This window comes from Stenella coeruleoalba, assembly GCF_951394435.1.
Source record: "Stenella coeruleoalba genome assembly, chromosome: 11".
Classification (NCBI taxonomy): domain Eukaryota; kingdom Metazoa; phylum Chordata; class Mammalia; order Artiodactyla; family Delphinidae; genus Stenella; species Stenella coeruleoalba.
The window spans coordinates 99758978-99780902 of NC_137157.1; the positions used below are offsets into that span (position 1 = coordinate 99758978).

The following is a 21925-nucleotide window of genomic DNA, read 5'->3' on the forward strand; positions in this document are numbered from 1 at the left end:
TGGTGGCGCAGTGGTTGAGAGTCCGCCTGCCGATGCAGGGGACGCGGGTTTGTGCCCCGGTCCGGGAAGATCCCACGTGCCGCGGAGCGGCTGGGCCCATGAGCCATGGCCACTGAGCCTGCGCGTCCGGAGCCTGTGCTCCGCAACGGGAGAGGCCACAGCAGTGAGAGGCCCACGTACCGCAAAAAAAAAAAAAAAAAAAAAATTTATTCCTTACCAGCTCTTTTGGCAAAACCACCCTTAAACATTCCAGAGAATTTCTCAGTGAACTTAATTCAAAGATCTTCCAGAGGAGCCAGTTAGAACTAGTGTCTTGGGCCAGGCCATGCTTGGGCCACTGCAGATGACAGTGAAGGCTGGAACCCATCCCCGCCCAAAGACACAAACGTCCACTAACAGTGAATGAGAGACCTTCTGAATCCATGAGGAAAAGAGAGGGAGTTGGCAAGTTCATGGGAATAGTCGGCGTTGTGGGCACCCACTTTTCAAGCACTTAAACTCTCTCACCTTCTGGCCTCCTCCAGCCACGCGGCTACTTATGTATTCTGGGCCCAGCCTCTGCCTCAGAGCATTCTGGATGGCCTGGTACTCTTGTGCTGTGTATTGGTACTGTAATCCACAAAGGGAAAATTAAACTGACATTTCCACCATTCCTTATCAGCAAGTCCCCAACTTTTTGGTCTCCAGACCCCTTAACACTCTTCAAAAGTACTGAGGATCCTATGAGCTTTTGTTTATGTGGGTTATATCTATCAATACTAGGAATTAAAAATGAGAAACTCTGCAGGCACACATTCCAGTAACCATCAGAGCAATGATATCAGCACATGCTATATGGTCTCTGGAAAACACCCTCACTCATGAAAGAATGAGAGTGAAAAAGGCACAGAGTATTTTAGTATTATTATGAAAATAATTTTGATTTCACAGACTCTGAAAGGTCTTGTGGACCCCCAGGGGTCACTGGACCACATTTTGAAAACCACTGCCTTAGATGTTACTAATATGTTACCATCCCTACAAAACTTTCTCGAGCCAGAACTGGGAAACTGAAACTTCCCTCCTCGGAGTCTATATGACATGTATGTAGGCAAGGGAGCAGGAGAGGAGAAAACATGACAGGAAGCCCTGCTTCCATTTGTCCTCTTCTCTAGTTCAACAATTTCCCATCCTACACATAGAGAAATACACTCCTACTTGTTTAGATTTTCATCCCCTCAATACTTTTCCCCTTGCCCTGAATAAATACACACAAATAGATTTCTGGTAAGACAAAGGTAGAATTTGGGGGGACAAAGCAAGAATCTCCCTTATATGCACAGAATATCTCCACAAAGAGTACAACACCAGAAACTTTGGATGCCTCCAAAAAAGAGATCTGGGTGACATGTGGACAAGAGTGATAGGAAACAGTGAGACTTTTTACATACAGTCTGTTTCATTTTGAATGTTACAGCATATGAAAATGTAATCTATCCAAAAAATAAATAAAATTTAAATCTGAATGTAACCCCCAGTGCTGCTAAATTTCGAAAATGCCCTCAGAGCTTGTCAAAGACTCCCAAATGATGCACTTAAATGAAAAAAAAAAACAGTTTACATGTATATGATGGTGCTCTACCAATGGCTTCCCCATACCTTTTTCACTTAACCTCATTCCTTCCAGGTATGAAAAAAACACACGTACCTGACCAAAGCATAATACAGAGTTGCCACCAGCAGGATGGCTGTCACGGCTGCTAAGAATTGCTTCTTCAGTCCCAGACATGTTGATTCAGGTTGACCTCTAAATAAAAAGAAGATTAAAAAAATGATCTCAAAGAATGCTAGTGGTAAAAGGCAAGAGCCTCTACTAAAAATCAAATGAAGTAACTTTCCTTGCATACTTTAAACACTGACCCAGTCAAGGGCCAAGTTCCTCAGTGCTTAGCTATCACCTAACAAACCACTTAAAATCCTTTAGGGTCTGCTTCTACCTTTCTGCTAAAATTTTGCTAGCGTGGTGGTGCTATTAAAGGTGATTTTTACAATAAGAATGTATTGTATGTTATAATTACAATGTTCGTAATTGAAAAAGTCAGAATTACAAAAGCGTGCTAGGGGAGATTATGATCACCTGCTATATGGGCATCATGACCCTGACCTCTGTGGGGTTGAAGAGGAAACATAGGCCACGGTAGCGGAACTGCTGTCGTGGAGCCAACACGCCAGCAGGGGGGAGTGTAACAGACATGACGCAATGGAAGAGCAAGATGGCACAGAAGACCCTGTGTTCAGAAAGGGCACAGCATTAAACCACTAGTAGTCCCTGCAGTTTATCGCCTGGGACCTTGTTACAAATGCATATTCTCAGGCCCCACCTCAGACCCACTGAATCCAAGACCAGAGGTGAGGCCCATGTATGAGTGCTGGACCAAGCCCACCCCGTGATTCTGACACAAGCTCCAGTTTGAGAGCCACTGCATTAGACTGAGACCACGCAAGTGTGCAGTCTATTAGAAAAGAGAATTACCCTCGGAAAAAGCAGCTGCAGATGGCTGACCCGCTACCTGAGTGCCCCACCCGCTGCAGATCCAACAAAGTTGGGCCTCAGCACATCTGCATGCTATAAATCTTCAGATTGTTCACTCACAGTAGGACCACAAATCTATGAACGTCAACCAGTATGATTCCCCACGCAGTGTTCCAAGATGGTGTTTAAGAGCTGACATTCCAAGTGGTGATTTCTGGCTCCATCACCCACGAGGTCTTGACCAAGAGAAAAATCACATAATCTCTCTAAATGACGTTTCATCATCTAGAAAATGGAGATAATAGTATCTACATTTCCTAGGGGTTCTGTAAAGATTAAATGAGAAACTGCATAAAAACTGCATTAATGCAACTAGAGATTATCATACTAAATGAAATTAAGTCAGAAAGAGAAAAATAAATATCATATGGTATCACTTATCTGTAGAATCTAAAATATGACACAAATGAACCTATCTACAAAACAGAAACAGAAACACAGATATAGAGAACAGACTGGTGGTTGCCAAGGGGGAGAAGCTTGGGGGAGGGATGGAGTGGGAGGTTGGGGTGAGCAGATGTAGGCTTTTATATATAGAACGGATCAACAACAAGGGCCTACTGTACAGCAGAGAACTACATTCAATATCCTATGATAAACCATAATGGAAAAGAATATAAAAAAAAGAATGTGTGTGTGTGTGTATATATATAAAACTGAATCACCTTGCTGTACAGCAGTCATTAACACAACATTGTAAATCAACTATACTTCAACTTAAAAAAAAACTACATCAGAAGAGTGCCTGGCACATGTGAAATACTAAATAAATGTTAGTTATTGCTAAGTTCTTGTTAATTTTCTTACATACATTATGATGAAAATGCAGAAAACTAAATGATCATAAAACATTACCTTTCAGCTAAGAATTGGTAAATTTATTTATAATCTTGCACTAAAAAGTAGGATAGTGGCCTATACTAGGTTAGTCAATAGTGTCTAAAATTGTTAAATCTAGAAATAGTGGAATGAGGATATTACTTAGAACTATAAATGCCAGAAAAGACAAGTAAAAGAAAGAAACATCTCTTAGGAGTGATGCTGGTGTGAAGAACAGTGCAGCAGGGCTCGCCTTTTTAAAAATAAAACTTTTAGTGCTATTTCCTTTTCAAATATGTGCATGTATTATTTTAATAAAAATAAAAACTTAAATACCTGTTCCATAAAGCAGGGGTCAGCAAACTTTTTCCATAAAGGGCCAGAGAGTAAATATGTTAGGTGTTGCAGGTTATATGGTCTCTGTCACTACTTCACTTTGGCATTTTAGCGTGAAAGTAGCCATAGACAATACATAAATGAATGGGCGTGGTTGTGTCCCAATAAAACTTTATTATACAAATGAACTTATTTACAAAACAGAAAGAGACTCACAGACTTAGAAAACAAACTTATGGTTACCAGGGAGGAAGGCCGGCGGGGAGGGATAGATTGGGAGTTTGGGACTGACATATACACACGGCTATATTTAAAATGGATAACCAACAACGACCTAAAGTACAGCACAGGGAACACTGCGCAATACTCAGTAATAACCTAAATGGGAAAAGAAATTGAAAAAGAATAAATACATGTATAACTGAATCACTTTGCTGTACACCTGAAACTAACACAACATTGTTCATCAACTATACTCCAATATAAAATAAAAATTTAGGGACTTCCCTGATGGTCCAGTGGTTAAGACTCGGTGCTTCCACTACAGGGGACATGGGTTCAATCCCTGGTCAGGGAACTAAGATCCTGCATGCCACATGGCATGGCCAAAAATAAATAAATAAAATAAAAACTAAGAAACAAACAAAAACTTTATTACAAAAAGAGGTGGCAGATTTGGCCCACAGGTCACGGAGTGGGATACTAAAAAGCTGTAGGTGAACAGGATGTTCACAAAGTCAAATGAGAGCCTATCTGGTTATCTGTTAAAAACAAGGGTATACACTGCAAATGTACTAATGCCACTGAACTGCATGCTTAAAAATGGTTAAAATGATAAATTTTACATTATGTACATTTTACCACAATTTTAAAAAAGGAGGGGAATAGCTTAACACAGAAAAGATTTCCATCTCACTCATGAAAGATTTAATACAGTCTGGCGGCCCTGTCCATCCTATAGCCATGCCGTCTGGCATGTGTGACCCCTGAGGTCAGCACTGCAGGGGTAGGCAGAGCTGGAGCAGTCATACCAGCTCAGAGCTGCCTTAGCTGTGACATGCATCACTCTGGTCACAGTTCCCCAGACAGAACTAGTCACACGGCCCCAGAGGCTGGGAAATGTAAGAAGGCATTTAAATATTTGGTGAGTACTGTCTCTACCACATCCATTTCTCCCCACTCCAGTAAGAACCCCTAGAAGGTGGGGGGTTCTTCCTGACTCTCTGTGGCACCCCCAGGGCCTAGCATAGTACCTTGCTCATAGTAGGTGGTCAGGAAGGGAAGTGTCTGAATAGTAAATGAACGGATACACCAGTGAATGAAAGAAATACATAATGCAGGATATATAGACAAAGTATATTTTTTAATTCTAGAAACTAATTTTATAAGGCAGCAGCTACACTTCTCACATTTAAAAAGCAATTTGTTTCTACTTTTCTAAACAATCTTATAAGATTCAATATATTGAAACTAGTCTCTGTCTATAGACTAAAACATGAAATTATTTTTTAAAAAATATTTATTTATTTATTTTTGGCCACGTTGGGTCTTTGTTGCTGCACGAGAGCTTTTCTCTAGCTGCAGCGAGCGGGGGCTACTCTTCGTTGCGGTGTGCGGGCTTCTCATTGCGGTGGCTTCTCTTGTTGTGGAGCACGGGCTCTAGGCACGCAGGTTTCAGTAGTTGTGACTCGCAGGCTCTAGAGCGCAGGCTCAGTAGTTGTGGCGCATGGGCTTAGTCGCTCCATGGCATGTGGGATCTTCCTGGACCAGGGCTTGAACCCATGTCCCCTGCATTGGCAGGTGGATTCTTAACCACTGCGCCACCAGGGAAGCCCTGGAATTATTCTTTTTGCCAGTTTTAACTTTGGAAAAAACGCTTACTGTTCCGCCTCCCTTTCTAAAACTGTCCACAAACCATTTTCCTGTTATAAAATTAAAATGTCTTATTGTAGAAAGCTTTAAACATATCAAAAATATGGGAAGAAGTAAAATGTGGCTGGATTCCCACCAGCAACAGATAGCTGTTATCTTCTTCACATATGACTGTGCTTGTGTATGTGTGTTTTATGTGTATGTACATGCGTACCTGTTAAACCAAAGTAGATTCCCAATGTATCAGGCATATCTTACGCAGGACCTCAAGTCTTGGCCCTGCCTGTCTCTGAGGCCTCAGACCACTGTCTCCACCCTGGCTGCCATCAGGAGGACCACATACGTGAGGGTCCCGACCAGCAGCACACGGGCACAACCCTACGGCCCCTACTTCCTGCTCCCAGGGATGCCTCTTACCTCCCACCCTTGGCCTCGCTCCTGCATTTGAGGTGTGAGAACCCGTGGGACCCACCTGATGCCCACACGTGCACAATCGGCACATCTGGTGGAGCTGACGTACACGGGGCAAACCTTTCACCAGGGAGACAAAGGCGCTGAGGAGTAGATCCTCTCCTCTCCTCATTTAGGTGGCTGTCCTGGGGTGTGGCACCTTACACCTCCTCCAGGGAGACAGCTTAAGGAAACCAAGCAATCAGCTGTCCTTGTACCAAGGGGTGGCCAGCCTGGAAATGCACGCTTGACTGACTTCGTCTCCATCTCTCCTCAATCCCCTTTTCCTTCACTTCTGCTTCCTGGAATTGCACTTCCTAAAAAAATAATACCACATAAGCTTTTGCCTCAAGCTCTAGGTCCCGGGGTCCCCAGGCCTAGCAGACACTAGGGGTGCTGTGCTAACTATCTCATCAGCTCTCACCGCAACAGCACACGCCCAGCCTAACTTCCACACGCCAACACCTGCATCTCTACCTGGGGGCTTGCTTGGCATGGGGCCCATTCTGCACCTGTTCAGGGTAAGCCGCAAGTACCAGAGAACGGATGCCCCTGGAAGCAGCCCTCAGTGACTGACAGGAGCTGGCTAAAGCTTAAAGACCCTAGATTTCTCACCCCTTCTGTGGGATAAGCTAAGCCGTGAGTTCTGCGCTGGCTCCAGGCTCCTGGTGGAATCAGCTTGGGTTGCACCCTTTGTTGACTGCCTTTTCTGTCCCTTCTCACTGCCTCTCTGTTCTCCCAGTATGTCCTGAGGTCAGTCCCCAAATAATCTACTTGCACTTGGAGAAAAAATGGAGGGGGGCAAAAGACACCGTCACAATGGAGAAATCTGGCAGCCACCTTAACCAAGCAGTCAAACATAATAATATCACCAACATCTCTACCAATCTAATCACGACTCTAATCATGAGGAAATCATCAGACAAGTTGAAACCTACCAGGCCTGAACTCTTCAAAAATATCAGTGCCTCAAAAAACAAAACAAAGCAAAACAAAAAGGACAGTGAACTCTTCTAGATTCAGGGAGACTAAAGAGACAGGACAACACACTGTGTGACCCTTTACAGGAGTTTAGATCACAAAAAATAAAATCTGTAAAGGATATGACTAAGGCAATGGGGGAAATCTGACGATGAACTGCATTTTGGACAATGGTTCTGTATCACTGTTACAGATACTGAGTGTGATAACTCTATCATGGTCATATAGGAGAATGAACTTGTTACTAGGAGATACATGATAAAGTATTAGAATAAACTGTCATGTTTTCTGCAACTTACTCTCAAATCATTCAACTAATAAAATGTGTGCATGTGTAAAGACAGAGAGAGAGAGATAAAGTAACAAACCTATGAATCTAGGTGAAGGATATGCAGGCATTCATTGTATAACTTTCCTAGAGGCTTCAAATTTTCCAAAATAAAATGTTAGGAAAGAAAAAAAAAATGTTAGGAAAGACTTCCTGATAGCCAAAGTTACGGCAGCTCCATAAATCTACATATCCCAATACATCTGCCAGAAGCTATACACGCCAACAGAAGGAACAGATAAAACCACAAACACCCTGCACCTCCTAACATAATGAGAAGACTGAAAGTGGAAGTTTCAAACTGCCTAGAAGTAAAGAAATATATTTATCAATTTCTAGTGGAGATAGTTCTTGAACTCTCATCTCGACTTTTTGAGGAGAGCAAGGTGGGACCCAGATGGGAAGAGAAATGCATAGAAGGGAGAAGAGGAGGATGGAGAGCCCAAGATAAAACTAAAATCACTCCCGGAAAATGAAGACCCACACTAAGTATGAAGATACCGACGAAACATTCTGGGAGATGAGTGCAGCCTATGGAGAAAGAGACAAGTGTTATGTACAACTCGGTGAGGCAGAACTGGCAAGGCGGGGCTTCTGAGAAGAAGGAAAAAGGAATGACGGATGCCCTTTGAGACTGTCCTGTGAAGGGCAAAAAGGGGGAAATTTAGGATCCTATAAGACAAGAGAACATTTAAAAGTCAAAGGATATATAACCATCTCCCCCCAAATGCCTTCTAATAAAGAAACATACTCACTACACTTACAAAAGAATAAGGGGACTTCCCTGGTGGCTCAGTGGTTAAGAATCCGCCTGCCAATGCAGGGGACATGGGTTCGATCTCTGGTCCAGGAAGATCACACATGCCGCGGAGCAACTAAGCCCATGCTCCACAACTACTGAGCCTGCGCTCTAGAGCCCGCGAGCTGTAACTATTGAAGCCCAAGCGCCTAGAGTCCGTGCTCCACAAAAAGAGAAGCCACCGCAAAGAGAAGCCCGCGCACCACAACGAAGAGTAGCCCCTGCTTGCCACCACTAGAGAGGAAGCCAGGGCCCAGCAACGAAAACCCAACGCAGCCAAAAAACAAATAAATAATAAAATTACTAAAAGAATAGGAAATACTCGAAGTAGGAATCTTGTAAATCACCCCAAACTGTCAATCCTGTTCACAAAATGCAAAATTAAATATAAAAAAGAACTTAAGATAGTTCAATAGTGAACTTAAGATACTTCAAAAGACCCTAACACCATACACAAAAATAAGCTCAAAATGGATTAAAGACCTAAATGTAAGGCCAGAAACTATCAAACTCTTAGAGGAAAACATAGGCAGAACACTGTATGACATAAATCACAGCAAGATCCTTTTTGACCCACCTCCTAGAGAAATGGAAATAAAAACAAAAATAAACAAATGGGACCTAATGAAACTTCAAAGCTTTTGCACAGCAAAGGAAACCATAAACAAGACCAAAAGACAACCCTCAGAATGGGAGAAAATATTTGCAAATGAAGCAACTGACAAAGGATTAATCTCCAAAATTTACAAGCAGCTCATGCAGCTCAATAACAAAAAAACAAAAACCCAATCCAAAAATGGGCAGAAGACCTAAATAGACATTTCTCCAAAGAAGATATACAGACTGCAAACAAACACATGAAAGAATGTTCAACATCATTAATTATTAGAGAAATGCAAATTAAAACTACAATGAGATATCATCTCACACCAGTCAGAATGGCCATCATCAAAAAATCTAGAAACAATAAATGCTGGAGAGGGTGTGGAGAAAAGGGAACACTCTTGCACTGCTGGTTGGAATGTGAATTGGTTCAGCCACTATGGAGAACAGTATGGAGGTTCCTTAAAAAACTACAAATAGAACTACCATATGACCCAGCAATCCCACTACTAGGCATATACCCTGAGAAAACCAAAATTCAAAAAGAGTCATGTACCAAAATGTTCATTTGCAGCTCTATTTACAATAGCCCGGAGATGGAAACAACCTAAGTGCCCATCATCGGATGAATGGATAAAGAAGATGTGGCACATATATACAATGGAATATTACTCAGCCATAAAAAGAAACGAAATTGAGCTATTTGTAATGAGGTGGATAGACCTAGAGTCTGTCATACAGAATGAAGTCAGAAAGAAAAAGACAAATACCGTATGCTAACACGTATATATGGAATTTAAGAAAAAAAAATGTCATGAAGAACCTAGGGGTAACACAGGAATAAAGACACAGACCTACTGGAGAACAGACTTGAGGATATGGGGATGGGGAAGGGTGAGCTGTGACAGGGCGAGAGAGAGGCATGGACATATATACACTACCAAACTTAAGGTAGATAGCTAGTGGGAAGCAGCCGGATATTCGGTGCTTTGTGACCGCCTGGAGGGGTGGGATAGGGAGGGTGGGAGGGAGGGAGACGCAAGAGGGAAGAGATATGGGAACATATGTATATGTATAACTGATTCACTTTGCTATAAAGCAGAAACTAACACACCATTGTAAAGCAATTATACCCCAATAAAGATGTTAAAAAAAAAAAGATACTTCAAAAGAAATTAAATAATCTGAAGAAGAAGAAAAAAAAATGATTGAAAATAACAAAGGAGCCTCAGGGTCCTGGGGGAAAACATCAAAATGGCTAACACATATAATCAAAGTCCCAAACGAAAAGGTTAAAGAGAACAGGGATAAAATTTTTTTTTAAAATAATGGCTCAAATTTTCCCAAATTGGGTGAAAGGCATAAGTTTATAGATTTAGGAAGATCTGCAAATCTCAAAGCAGGATAAACACAAAGGAAATCACACTTAGATACACCGTAGGCAAAATGCTAAAAACCAAAAATAAAGAGAAAACCTTATAAGCAGTCAGAAAAAAATGGCACACTGTCTACAGAGTAACACTGTGAACGATGGCGCCACTGTGAGTTAAAAAAACATACTTAGGGGCTTCCCTGGTGGTGCAGTGGTTGAGAGTCTGCCTGCCGATGCAGGGGACACGGGTTCGTGCCCCGGTCCGGGAAGATCCCACATGCCGCGGAACGGCTGGGCCCGTGAGCCATGGCCGCTGAGCCTGCGCGTCCGGAGCCTGTGCTCCGCAATGGGAGAGGCCACAGCAGTGAAAGGCCCGCGTACCGCAAAAAAAAAAAAAAAAAAAAAAAAAAAAAATACTTAGGAGTAATTTTAATGAACAATGCATAAGACCTCTTCAAACTATAAAATAGTACCAGAAGAAATTAAAGACCTAAATTAAACAGGAAATGCACCACGTTCATACATTTGAAGACTATACTGTTAATATGTAAATTCTTCCCAAATTGATCTGAAGATTCAATGCCATTGCAATCATAATCCCACGAGACTTTTTTTAGTAACTGGTAAGATGATGATTCTAACATTTATGTGGAAAATGCAAAGGATCTAAACTAACAAAATCAAACTTGAAAAACAACAAAGTTGTTGACCTACACTGCACAACTTCAAGACTTACTATAGGGCTTCCCTGGTGGCGCAGTGGTTAAGAATCCACCTGCCAATGCAGGGGACACGGGTTCGAGCCCTGGTCCGGGAAGATCCTACATGCCTCGGAGCAACTAAGCCCATGCACCATAACTACTGAGGCTGTGCTCTAGAGCCCCCGAGCCACAACTACTGAAGCCCCCGCACCTAGAGCCCACGCTCCACAACAAGCCACTGCAATGAGAACCCAGTGCACCGCAACAAAGAGTAGCCCCCACTCGCCACAATTGGAGAAAGCCCGCACACAGCAACGAAGACCCAACGCAGACAAAAATAAATAAATAAATGAATAAATGTATTTATTTATTTATTTTTTAAAAAAAGATCTACTATAATTAAAACAGGGTGGTACTGACATAAGGAGTGACCAATGGAACAGAAGAGTCCAGAAATCAACTGCCATGTATACAGTCATCTGAATTTCAACAAAGGTACCAATGCAGTACAACGGCATTTTCAACAAATGATACTGGAACAACTGGATATCTGTATGGGAAGAACATTTAATATTCTTCACAAAATAATTTTCACACCATTCACAAAAACTAAAGATGGATCATAGGCCTAAACATAAAAGCTAAAACTATAAAATTCTTACAAGAAAATACATAAGTATACCTTCACAACCTGGAGGTAACCAAGATTTCTTACTTAGGACTCAGAAAGCAATAATTATAAAAGAAAAAATGACAAATATGACTACATCAAAATGTAAAACTTTGCTTATCAAAAACAGCTCTAAGGGGCTTCCCTGGTGGCGCAGTGGTTGAGAGTCCGCCTGCCGATGCAGGGCACATGGGTTCGTGCCCCGGTCCGGGAAGATCCCACATGCCGCGGAGCGGCTGGGCCCGTGAGCCATGGCTGCTGAGCCTGTGCTCCGCAATGGGAGAGGCCACAACAGTGAGAGGCCCGCTTACCGCAAAAAAAAAAAACAAAAACAGCTCTAAGAAAATGAATAGGCAACCACAAAGACTGATATCCAGGATATAAAAAAGACATACAAAGAATTCCTACAACTCAATAATAAAAAGACAATTAACCCAATTTTAAATGGGCAGAAGATTTGAGCAGGCACTTCACAAAGGAAGATATAAAAATGTCAATAAACACAGGAAAAAGTGCTCAACATCATTAGTAATCAAGGACTAAAATTAAAACCAACCATAATGACATACCACTCTACACCCACTAGAATGGCTAAAAATAAAGACTGACAACACTAAAAGTTGGCAAGGATGTGAAGCAACCAGAATGCTCATACACTGTTGGCAGGAAACAGGCTGATAAAACTACTCAGCTATAAACACATGGTACCCTTCATGAAAAAAGAATGACTTGAAGATGAAGCCAGCATTCCAGAGTTTACAGCAGCAGGCCACAGAGGATTAGTCCCAGGCCTCGAACCCTAATGGTTCTTTATATACCTTGGATATCAGTTCCTTGTCAAACAGGTGTCAGTGCTTGTCTATTCATTTTCTTAGAGTTACCTTAAATAAGAAGTTTTCAATTTTAATGTAATCCAATTTATCTTTTTTACTCCCCCAGTGGTTATTGCTTTCTGAGTCTTGTCTAAGAAACCTTTGCACACCTCCAGATCATGATGATATTCTTCCATATTTTCTTCTAGAAGCTTTATGGTTTTATAATTTTTGAAACAAATCTGACAATTTCTTTAGAAATTAAACATGCATTTGCCATATGACCCAAGAACTCTTCTGATAGGTATTTTTCCAAGAAATAAAAACATATGACCAAAAAAAAAAAGACCTTTGGGGGGGTGAGGGGTAAGAGCCTTAGCCAAGATAGTGGCTGTAATCACGAAACTGATGAATTCAAGATATTAAGATTGGCAAAAATGTTTTTTATTCTCATCTATTTCCTTATCACCTAAAAGCATTTCTAATTATATATGGAGGGACAGAGAAAGGAAGGAAGGAGTAAAGAGGAAAGAAGGCACGCTACATAAGGAGAGTTTCCTCTTTTGTATGACCTCATCTTTATTAAAGACAGGGCAGGGCATTATCATGAAGGGTTAAATAAGCCACCTTTAAAAGCGTAAAACTTTAGTTTGTAAACATGGGAGAGCAATGGAAATTTCAGGCTGAGAATTAAAGGTCTGTGTCAGCAGCGAATAACTGATGGAGAGAGCAGCCGGAGTCTACGTTACAACAGTCCAGAGAGGAAATGACAGAGGCTCAACCAAGAAAACAGCCACGGAGAGAAGGGGTGGACTCTGGATTTGCATCACAGGCAGAAGTGACCCAGCTCAGTGCGCGGTGAAGTTCTGACTGTGCAGATCAAGAAGAACAGGACTGGGTATCAAAATTCTTTATTTTCATTTATGTACATGCTACTCTCATGTTCGTAAGACTTCTTTCAAAATTTAGCAACAGAGCAGAAAAAGAATTATTTAAGTAAAAAGAAGGAAACATCTCAAAATGTCATCTCTTCCTTGAAGCCTTACACACCTCAGTACACTCTCAACAGAATTAACCCTATGTTCCCATAGCATTTACACATTTATCACAGCACACCATAACCCACACTCTGCCGCTGGAGAACAGCGGGGCCGTATACTAACTACCGGATCTCCAGGACTGAGCAGAGTCCCTACCCAGCTTGCAGAATAAACAGCATTTTAGCTTTATTTTAGCTCCTCTCCGCTTCAAAACTGCCAGAACGTTATTAAAAATGAATACCTTGAGTGGAAAAATGTTAAAAGTCACAGAAGTTGAATCAACATCCCCACTAGGCTTTCTGCCCTTGAATAACTAAATTGGTTACATAGTCCATTCTCACTATTCATGATACTCATGTTCTACAGTTACCACGAACACTCAATAATCCAACACCGAGCCACTGCTCCTAGCAGAAATACAGGCCTAGGTTCCTGCGAGCCTCCAGTCACTACGTTTTCACCGACCAGTCAATACAAAAGCTTGCTCTGCCTGTTTCTGTCTATTAAAGGCACCCTATTTAGTATGTATTGTTGATGCATAACTACTGAAATCACAGCCAACAGCACATAACTCAGGCCCGAACAAAGCTCATCTAAGAGAAGCTTGCCGTGCATGTCTCTCTAAGGCACATCACAGCCACCCTGCACTTCGAACACCAGACAGCACTTCAGCACTAAGCTTGGAGAACATTCTAAACCGTGAAATCACAGCAACACGGATGGACTTGGAGGGCACTGTGCGAAGTGAAATAAGTCAGAGAGACAAAGACAGATACTGCATGATATCACTTATATGTGGAATCTAAAAAACACAACAAACTAGTGAACAAAACAAAAAAGAAGCAGACTTACAAATATAGAGAACAAACCAGTGGTTATCAGTGGGGAGAGGGAAGAAGGGAGGGGCAAGGGCGGGGCAGTGGTACTTCTGAAAGTTGTAAAGAACTACAGAATTTAAAGAATCCCTCATTCAATTTTTTTTAAATGCGTTAAAGGAAGAAAATGGAATCACTAACGAAAAGCATAAAACTGTGGCACTAAACATGCCACAACAAGGACGCAGGTTTACAGTGTGAGCGGAGACAAGGCGGCAGGGGCACGCCTTGCTGGACCTGAGCTGGGGACGGGCGCGTTGGCCCTGCTATCTACTTGGAGGCTCCCGAGGAGTTTTAGCCGGGCCGTGCATCCGCAAATAACGGAGATGAACTGGGCGTGCTCGGAGGTCAGACGTCTCCCACAGCTCTCAGCCACCTTCTTCATGCGCTCATCTCCGAGTCCACCCAGTTCCTATCACGCGTCAACAGGTCTTGGCGGCATCGCTGATGACACCCGCACACCGACGCTTCTCTGCCTGTGACCACCACAGCCGACGGCCCAGCAAGTGCTGAGCCGAGGACAGAAACACTGTCAAACTTTCCTGCAAGACAGCGGACCCGACGCCACTGGAACACTACCAGCTCCGATTCCAGAGTTCAATGTTGGCAGAAGGGTTTTAAGTTGACTGTGCCTCCGACTGTGAGTTCCGTGGAGGAACAGAGCTCAAAAGGTCTCGGAAGCCAAAAGGTGCAAAACCCCAAATGCCCATCGACTGACGGAGAAACACAACATGGTCTCTCCCTACGCTGAACTATTATCATTCGGCCGTAAAAAGGGGCAAGTGCCGACCACTGCTACAGCGCGGACGAACCCCGAGGACCTGTGCCGCGCGCAAGGAGCCGCCCACGAGAGGACAAACGCCGTCTGACTGCAGTGAGGTGAACTATCCTGGCCCCGCAAACTCAGAGATAGAAAGCGGCCTGGTGGGGCTGGGCAGCGGGACAGGAAAAGCGTTTACTACGAGCTCGGGATTTCCTTCCGGGGCGATGAAACGCTCTGCAATTGGACAGCGGTGATGGCGGCCCAATCCCCTGACTATACTAAAAACCACTCAACTGGTCTCTTTAGAAGGATGAATTTAGTCGTATGTGAATTCTCTCTCAATTTTTAAAGAAAGGTCTAGAAAGGCTGAAGACGCGCTCACCTGTCAAATCCCTCCTAAACGGTTAACTCCTTCCCCGCCGCCTCTCCCGCCCGGCGGCCCAGCCGCGTACACCCTCCGTCCCCGCCCGCGGGCACCAATTACCCCGCGGCCCAGTCCCGGCCCCGCCCGTTCCGGCGCCCTCGGGCCGCAGCGCCCTCGCGGTTCAGCACACGCTGCTGGGCCTGGGACCACTAAGCCGGGACTCGCAAGACGAGCTCCCCACCCGGCGGAGACCCCACTCACGCGCCTCGGCCACGCAGCGCGCACGAAGCTCCGTCCTGACTGAACGCGAGCAAGGGCGCTCGGGCACGGCCGCTCGGGCACGGCCGCGCAGAGGACGCTGGGAAGAAGGTCCGGGAGGGAGAGCGCGCCCGGCTGCGGTGGGCTGAACGCGGAGAAGGGCGCTCCGGCGCGACGGCGCAGAGGACGCTGGGGAAAAGGTCCGGGCCAATCTGCCCCGGGCCATAACTGCGTGAACGCACATAAGGGTCCGCGGAAGAAGGTCAGACCGAAAACGTGCTGGGCCACTGCCGGGTACAGGAAGAGGAGCCGCAAGTCAAGTCGGAGCGGGAGCAGAGCCGTCTGTCGAGAGCCGCAAAAGCAAGCTAACAGCGTGAACCTGACCTCCGTGCCGCCGCTCACTCCGCTTGGCTTTCGCGGACCCTGCGCCGCCGGGATCTCTGCTGCCCCCTGGCGGCCGGCGAGCTCGCCTGGCCTCGTGGCGCCGCCCTCAGCTCTCCCAGCCAGGCAGCCCGAGCCCGACGAGGGGCGGCAGGACGTCTCGGCGCCGCCCAGTGCCCCTAGGCTGCTGCGGGAGAGGACCGTTCTCCTGCATCCTGCTAAGGCCGGTCGTCAGAGCGCGGCCTGGATCGCAGGCCGAGGAGCCCTCCGGCCCAGGCCGCGCCCGCTCCCGCCCGGCACACGCCCGTCACCGCCCAGCACACATCCCCGTCTCCGTCCCGGCTCCACACGCCCACCTCCCCGCACTCCCCCCCCACCCCCGCCCCCGGGTCTGCAGGACTCCCAGGCGCTCGCGTCGAGAGAGACGCTGCGTGGCGACCTGCGCTCGGGACGTCTTACAGCACCGAGCAAAGCAAGATTAAAAAGTTGTCATCGCGACTCCGAGCTGATTGCGGAAAACTCCAACAAAATCAGTCTCTGCGTTTTCCAGCTGTTGCCCAGGAGCCCTTCCAGCCGCGCTGACCCCGATGTGAGCAGCAAAGCCCCGGGCGAGTCACCTCCAGCTGAGCTGACTGCTCACTCCTCCCGGGAGCACCCCCCGTCCCCCCACCCCCAGTGCATTTGGTAAAGAAAGGAATGTTGGCTTCCAAATGGTGCTGAGACAGTTACTGTTTGGAGTTATATTCCTTATCAAAATATGCACTGAAATAAATTACAGCTGAATTCAAGGGTGAAATGTTAAATACACGCAGATACGCATAAAACAAAGTAAAAAAAATATGCAGATGAATATCCGACCTCAGCATGCAGAAAAAAGCTGTCTAACTATAAAAGCTGATAAAGTAATCATGAAGTAAAAGATGGATAAATGTAGCTACCTACATTCAACTTTTTTAGCTTCTGGAAGTAGAAAATAAACAAGAAAGAGGGGGAGATATTATTGACATGTATGGTGAAGAGAATTCATATATAAAAACTTCTAACAACTCAGGAAATACAAATGAAGTGAGTGGATATTTCACAAAAGGAGAAAGATAATAAAGAGGAAAAAAGGTTTAACTTTAATTAAACCAAAAAGCATACATATTAAAATAAGTATATAAATATAGATGCAAAAATCCTCAACAAAATACTGGCAAACAGAATCCAACAACATATTAAAAGGATCATACACCATGATCAAGTGGGATTCATCCCAGAGATGCAAGAATTCTTCAATATACGCAAATCAATCAATGTGATACATCATATTAACAAATTGAAGAATAAAAACCATATGATCATCTCAATAGATGCAGAAAAAGCTTTTGACAAAATTCAACACCCATTTATGATAAAAACTCTCCAGAAAGTGGGCATAGAGGGAACCTACTTCAACATAATAAAGGCCATATACGACAAACCCACAGCAAACATCATTCTCAGTGGTGAAAAACTGAAAGCATTACCTCTAAGTTCAGGAACAAGACAAGGATGTCCACTCTCACCACTATTTTCAACATAGATTTGGAAGTCCTAGCCATGGCAATCAGAGAAGAAAAAGAAATGAAAGGAATACAAATTGGAAAAGAAGAAGTAAAACTGTCACTGTTTGCAGATGACATGATACTATACATAGAGAATCCTAAAGATGCCACCAGAAAACTGCTACAGCTAATCAATGAATCTGGTAAAGTTGCAGGATACAAAATTAATGCACAGAAATCTCTTGCATTCCTACACACGAATGATGAAAAATCTCAAAGAGAAATTAAGGAAACACTCCCATTACCATTGCAACAAAAAGAATAAAATACCTAGGAATAAACCTACCTAGGGAGACAAAAGACCTGTATGCAGAAAACTATAAGACACTGATGAAAGAAATTAAAGATGATACAAACAGACGGAGAGATATACCATGTTCTTGGATTGCAAGAATCAATATTGTGAAAATGATTATACTACCCAAAGCAATCTACAGATTCAATGCAATTCCTATCAAATTACCAATGGCATTTTTTACAGAACTAGAACAAAAAATCTTAAAATTTGTATGCAGATAAAAAAGACCTCGAATAGCCAAAGCAGTCTTGAGGGAAAAAAACGGAGCTGGAGGAATCAGACTCCCTGACTTCAGACTATACTACAAAGCTACAGTAATCAAGACAATATGGTACTGGCACAAAAAAAGAAATATAGATCAATGGAACAGGATAGAAAGCCCAGAGATAAACCCACACACCTATGGTCAACTAATCTGTGACAAAAGAGGCAAGGATATACAATGGGAAAAAGACAGTCTCTTCAATAAGTGGTGCTGGGAAAACTGGACAGCTACATGTAAAACAATGAAATTTGAACACTCCCTAACACCATGCACAAAAATAAACTCAAAATGGATTAGAGACCTAAATGTAAGACCAGACACTATAAAACTCTTAGAGGAAAACATAGGAAGAACACTCTTTGACATAAATCACAGCAAGATCTTTTTTGATCCACCTCCTAGAGTAATGGAAATAAAACCAAAAATAAACAAATAGGACCTAATGAAACTTAAATCTTTTGCACAACAAAGGAAACCATAAACAAGACAAAAAGACAACCCTCAGAATGGGAGAAAATATTTGCAAATGAGTCGTCAGACAAAGGATTAATCTCAAAAATATATATACAGCTCATGCAGCTCAATATTAAAAAACCAAACAACCCAATCCAAAAATGGGCAGAAGACCTAAGTAGACATTTCTTTTTTTTTTTTTTTTGCGGTACGCGAGCCTCTCACTGTTGTGGCCTCTCCCGTTGTGGAGCACAGGCTCCGGACGCGCAGGCTCAGCAGCCATGGCCCACGGGCCCAGCCGCTCTGCGGCATGCGGGATCTTCCCGGACCGGGGCATGAACCCGTGTCCCCTGCATCGGCAGGCGGACTCTCAACCACTGCACCACCAGGGAAGCCCCCTAAGCAGACATTTCTCCAAAGAAGACATACAGATGGCCAAGAAGCACATAAAAAGCTGCTCAACATCACTAATTATTAGAGAAATGCAAATCAAAACTACAATGAGCTATCACCTCACACCAGTCAGAATGGGCATCATCAGAAAGTCTACAAACAACAAATGCTGGAGAGGGTGTGGAGAAAAGGGAACCCTCTTGCACTGTTAGTGGGAATGTAAATTGATACAGCTACTATGGAGAACAGTATGGAGCTTCCTTAAAAAACTAAAAATAGAACTACCATATGACCCAGCAATCCACTACTGGGCATATACCCTGAGAAAACCATAATTCAAAAGGACACATGCACCCCAATGTTCATTGCAGCATTATTTACAATAGCCAAGTCATGGAAGCAACCTAAATGCCCATCGACAGATGAATGGATAAACAAGATGTGGTACATATATACAATGGAATATTACTCAGCCATAAAAAGAACAAAGACGTGGATGCATCTAGAGACTGTCATACAGAGTGAGGTAAGTCAGAAAGAGGAAAACAAATATCGTATATTAACGCATATATGTGGAACCTAGAAAATGGTACAGATGAACAGGCTTGCAGGGCAGAAATTGAGACACAGATGTAGAGAAAAAGCGTATGGACACCAAGGGCGGGGGGACACGGCAAGGGTGGTGTGCTGAATTGGGCGATTGGGATTGACATGTATACACTGATGTGTATAAAATTGATGACTAATAAGAAACTGCTTTATAAAAAAAAATAATAAAATTAAATCAAAGAAATTTTTAAAAAATAAAGAAGGTAAAATTCAAGGTTTCTTGCACTGCTTACGTGGCACTGCTCTCAGAAAAAGTTATGAGAAAATTTCATATTAGAGTTACACGATCTTGTCATTTAGAAGTAGATAATTTGAGTAAATAAATAAATAAATATTTTTAAGAAATAAAATAAGTATATAATTTCAACCATTTCTGTTTTGTTAGGAAATTGAAATATTTATTTTTATATAATTATTACATATGTTCTTACTGAAAAATACAAACAATAAAAATTAATCTAGCATTTTACGTAACCATTCATATGTCAAAACCAGAACTATTCTCAGAGTTGACCACTGTTATCTGTTGATGTATATAGTCTTACTGACCTTGTATTTATGATCTTACATTGAAATAATTTTGTCTGACAATATTCAGTGTGGATGATACTTTCATACTGTTGGTAGGAATATAAACTGATGCAACCTTTCAGGAAAGCAATCTGGGACTATATATCAAAAACATATATCCTCTGATACAAGAATTCAACCTGTAGGACCTTAGCAACTAAGAAAAATATCAGGGATGTACACAAAGATTTCTTTATAAGGATATTCTGCACAACATTATTTATACCCTGAAAAATTACTGAAAATGAATTAAAATGTTACATTATGGAATCTGTTAAATAGTACAGCCATTAAAAATCATGTTTAAAAAAATGCCTATTGAGGGGACTTCCCTGGTAGTTCAGTGGTTAAGACTCCACACTCCCAATGCAGGGGGCCCAGGTTCGATCCCTGGTTGGCCCGCATGCCGCACGGCCTAAAAATAAAACAAACAAACAAAAACTACTGACGTGGAAAAAAGAATTTTCAAGATCATTTTCTGTGGAAAAAGCAGGGCCCAAAACTATACACTTAAAACAGCTTACCCACACTCATTAGGATGACTACTGTTTAAAAACAGAAAATACCAAATGTTGACAAAGATGTATAAAAATTGGAATAATGTGCGCTACAGATAGGAATGTAAAATGGCGCAAATACAATTGTGGGCCTTCAAAAAAATTAAAAATAGAATTACCATATGATTCAACAATTCCATTTCTAGTTATATACCTAAAAGAATTGAAAGCAGAGTCTTTACAGACACCCATGTCCATAGCACACCCATATTTGCACACCCACAGATATTTGCACACCCATGTCCATAGCAGCATTATCTGCAATAGCCAAAAGGCGGAAGCAACCCCAGTGTCCACTGACAGATGATGGACAAACAAAATGTGGTGTGTCCACACAATGGACTATGATTCAGCCTTAAAAAGGAAATAAATTCTGATACCTGGGACAATATGGATGAAGCTTGAGGACATTACGAAGCCTGTCCGAAAAGATAAACACAGTATGACTCTACTTATAGGAGATTCCTAAAGTAGTCAAATTCATAAAGACAGAAAGTAGAAGAGTGGTTGCCAGGGGCTGGAGGGAGGGGGAAATGGACAGTTGTTTTTTTAATGAATATTGAATTTCAATTTCGCAAAAGGAAAAGAGCTGGAGGTTGGCTGTACAACAATGTGAATGTCCTTAACACTACTGAGATGTACACTTAAATGTACACTTGAAAATTATTATGATGGTAAATATTATGTGTATCTTACTGCAATTTCAAATTTTTTAATTAAAATAAAATAATTTTTAAAAGCTTGCCTACAATGAGGCAAATCAGAGAACTTCCATACGCTCAGAAAGCTTCCAATGAGATGACTAATACCTCATTCTTAAATATGAAGACAGTAAAGGATCACAGGGAATATCTTTGAGATAAAAGCTATTAAAGCAAATGTAAAAGGAACCCAAGAGAGAAGGCAAACAGAAAAACATTTTTCCAAAGAAAACATAAATAACATTCTAGGATAAGAAGATATATGTATTCTGTTCACAAAACAGTATACTCTAAGAAAAAAGAAAAAATGTATTAGATAAAGAAAGCAATTAGAAATTTAAAATATGATACCTAACATAAAAATTTCACTAATAAGTTTGGAAGATAAGGTTAAAAAAAATCTCTCAGAAAGTTGGTCAAAGAGATGGATAATAAAAGAGAAACAATATGAAAATTAAAGCATCGGTCAAGTCCAACATCTGACAAATAGGTATTCC

At 42.5% G+C, this 21925-nt stretch overlaps 1 protein-coding gene across 13 annotated transcripts in view; it reads right to left on the bottom strand.

Annotated features, from left to right (window-relative positions):
* RAD52 (RAD52 homolog, DNA repair protein) overlaps positions 1 to 21925 on the bottom strand; it is a 58663-nt gene that overhangs the window by 15512 nt on the left and 21226 nt on the right. For 4 of the 13 annotated variants that reach the window (XM_079937392.1, XM_079937393.1, XM_079937390.1 and 1 more), the window contains exons 1-3: positions 15623 to 16280; positions 1688 to 1786; positions 508 to 609 (exon numbers count right to left, since the gene is read on the bottom strand). In XM_079937392.1, the coding sequence (XP_079793518.1) occupies positions 508 to 609; positions 1688 to 1768 (183 nt within the window). In that variant the 5' untranslated portion in view covers positions 1769 to 1786; positions 15623 to 16280. The other 9 variants (XM_079937399.1, XM_079937402.1, XM_079937401.1 and 6 more) reach the window with 8 other exon arrangements.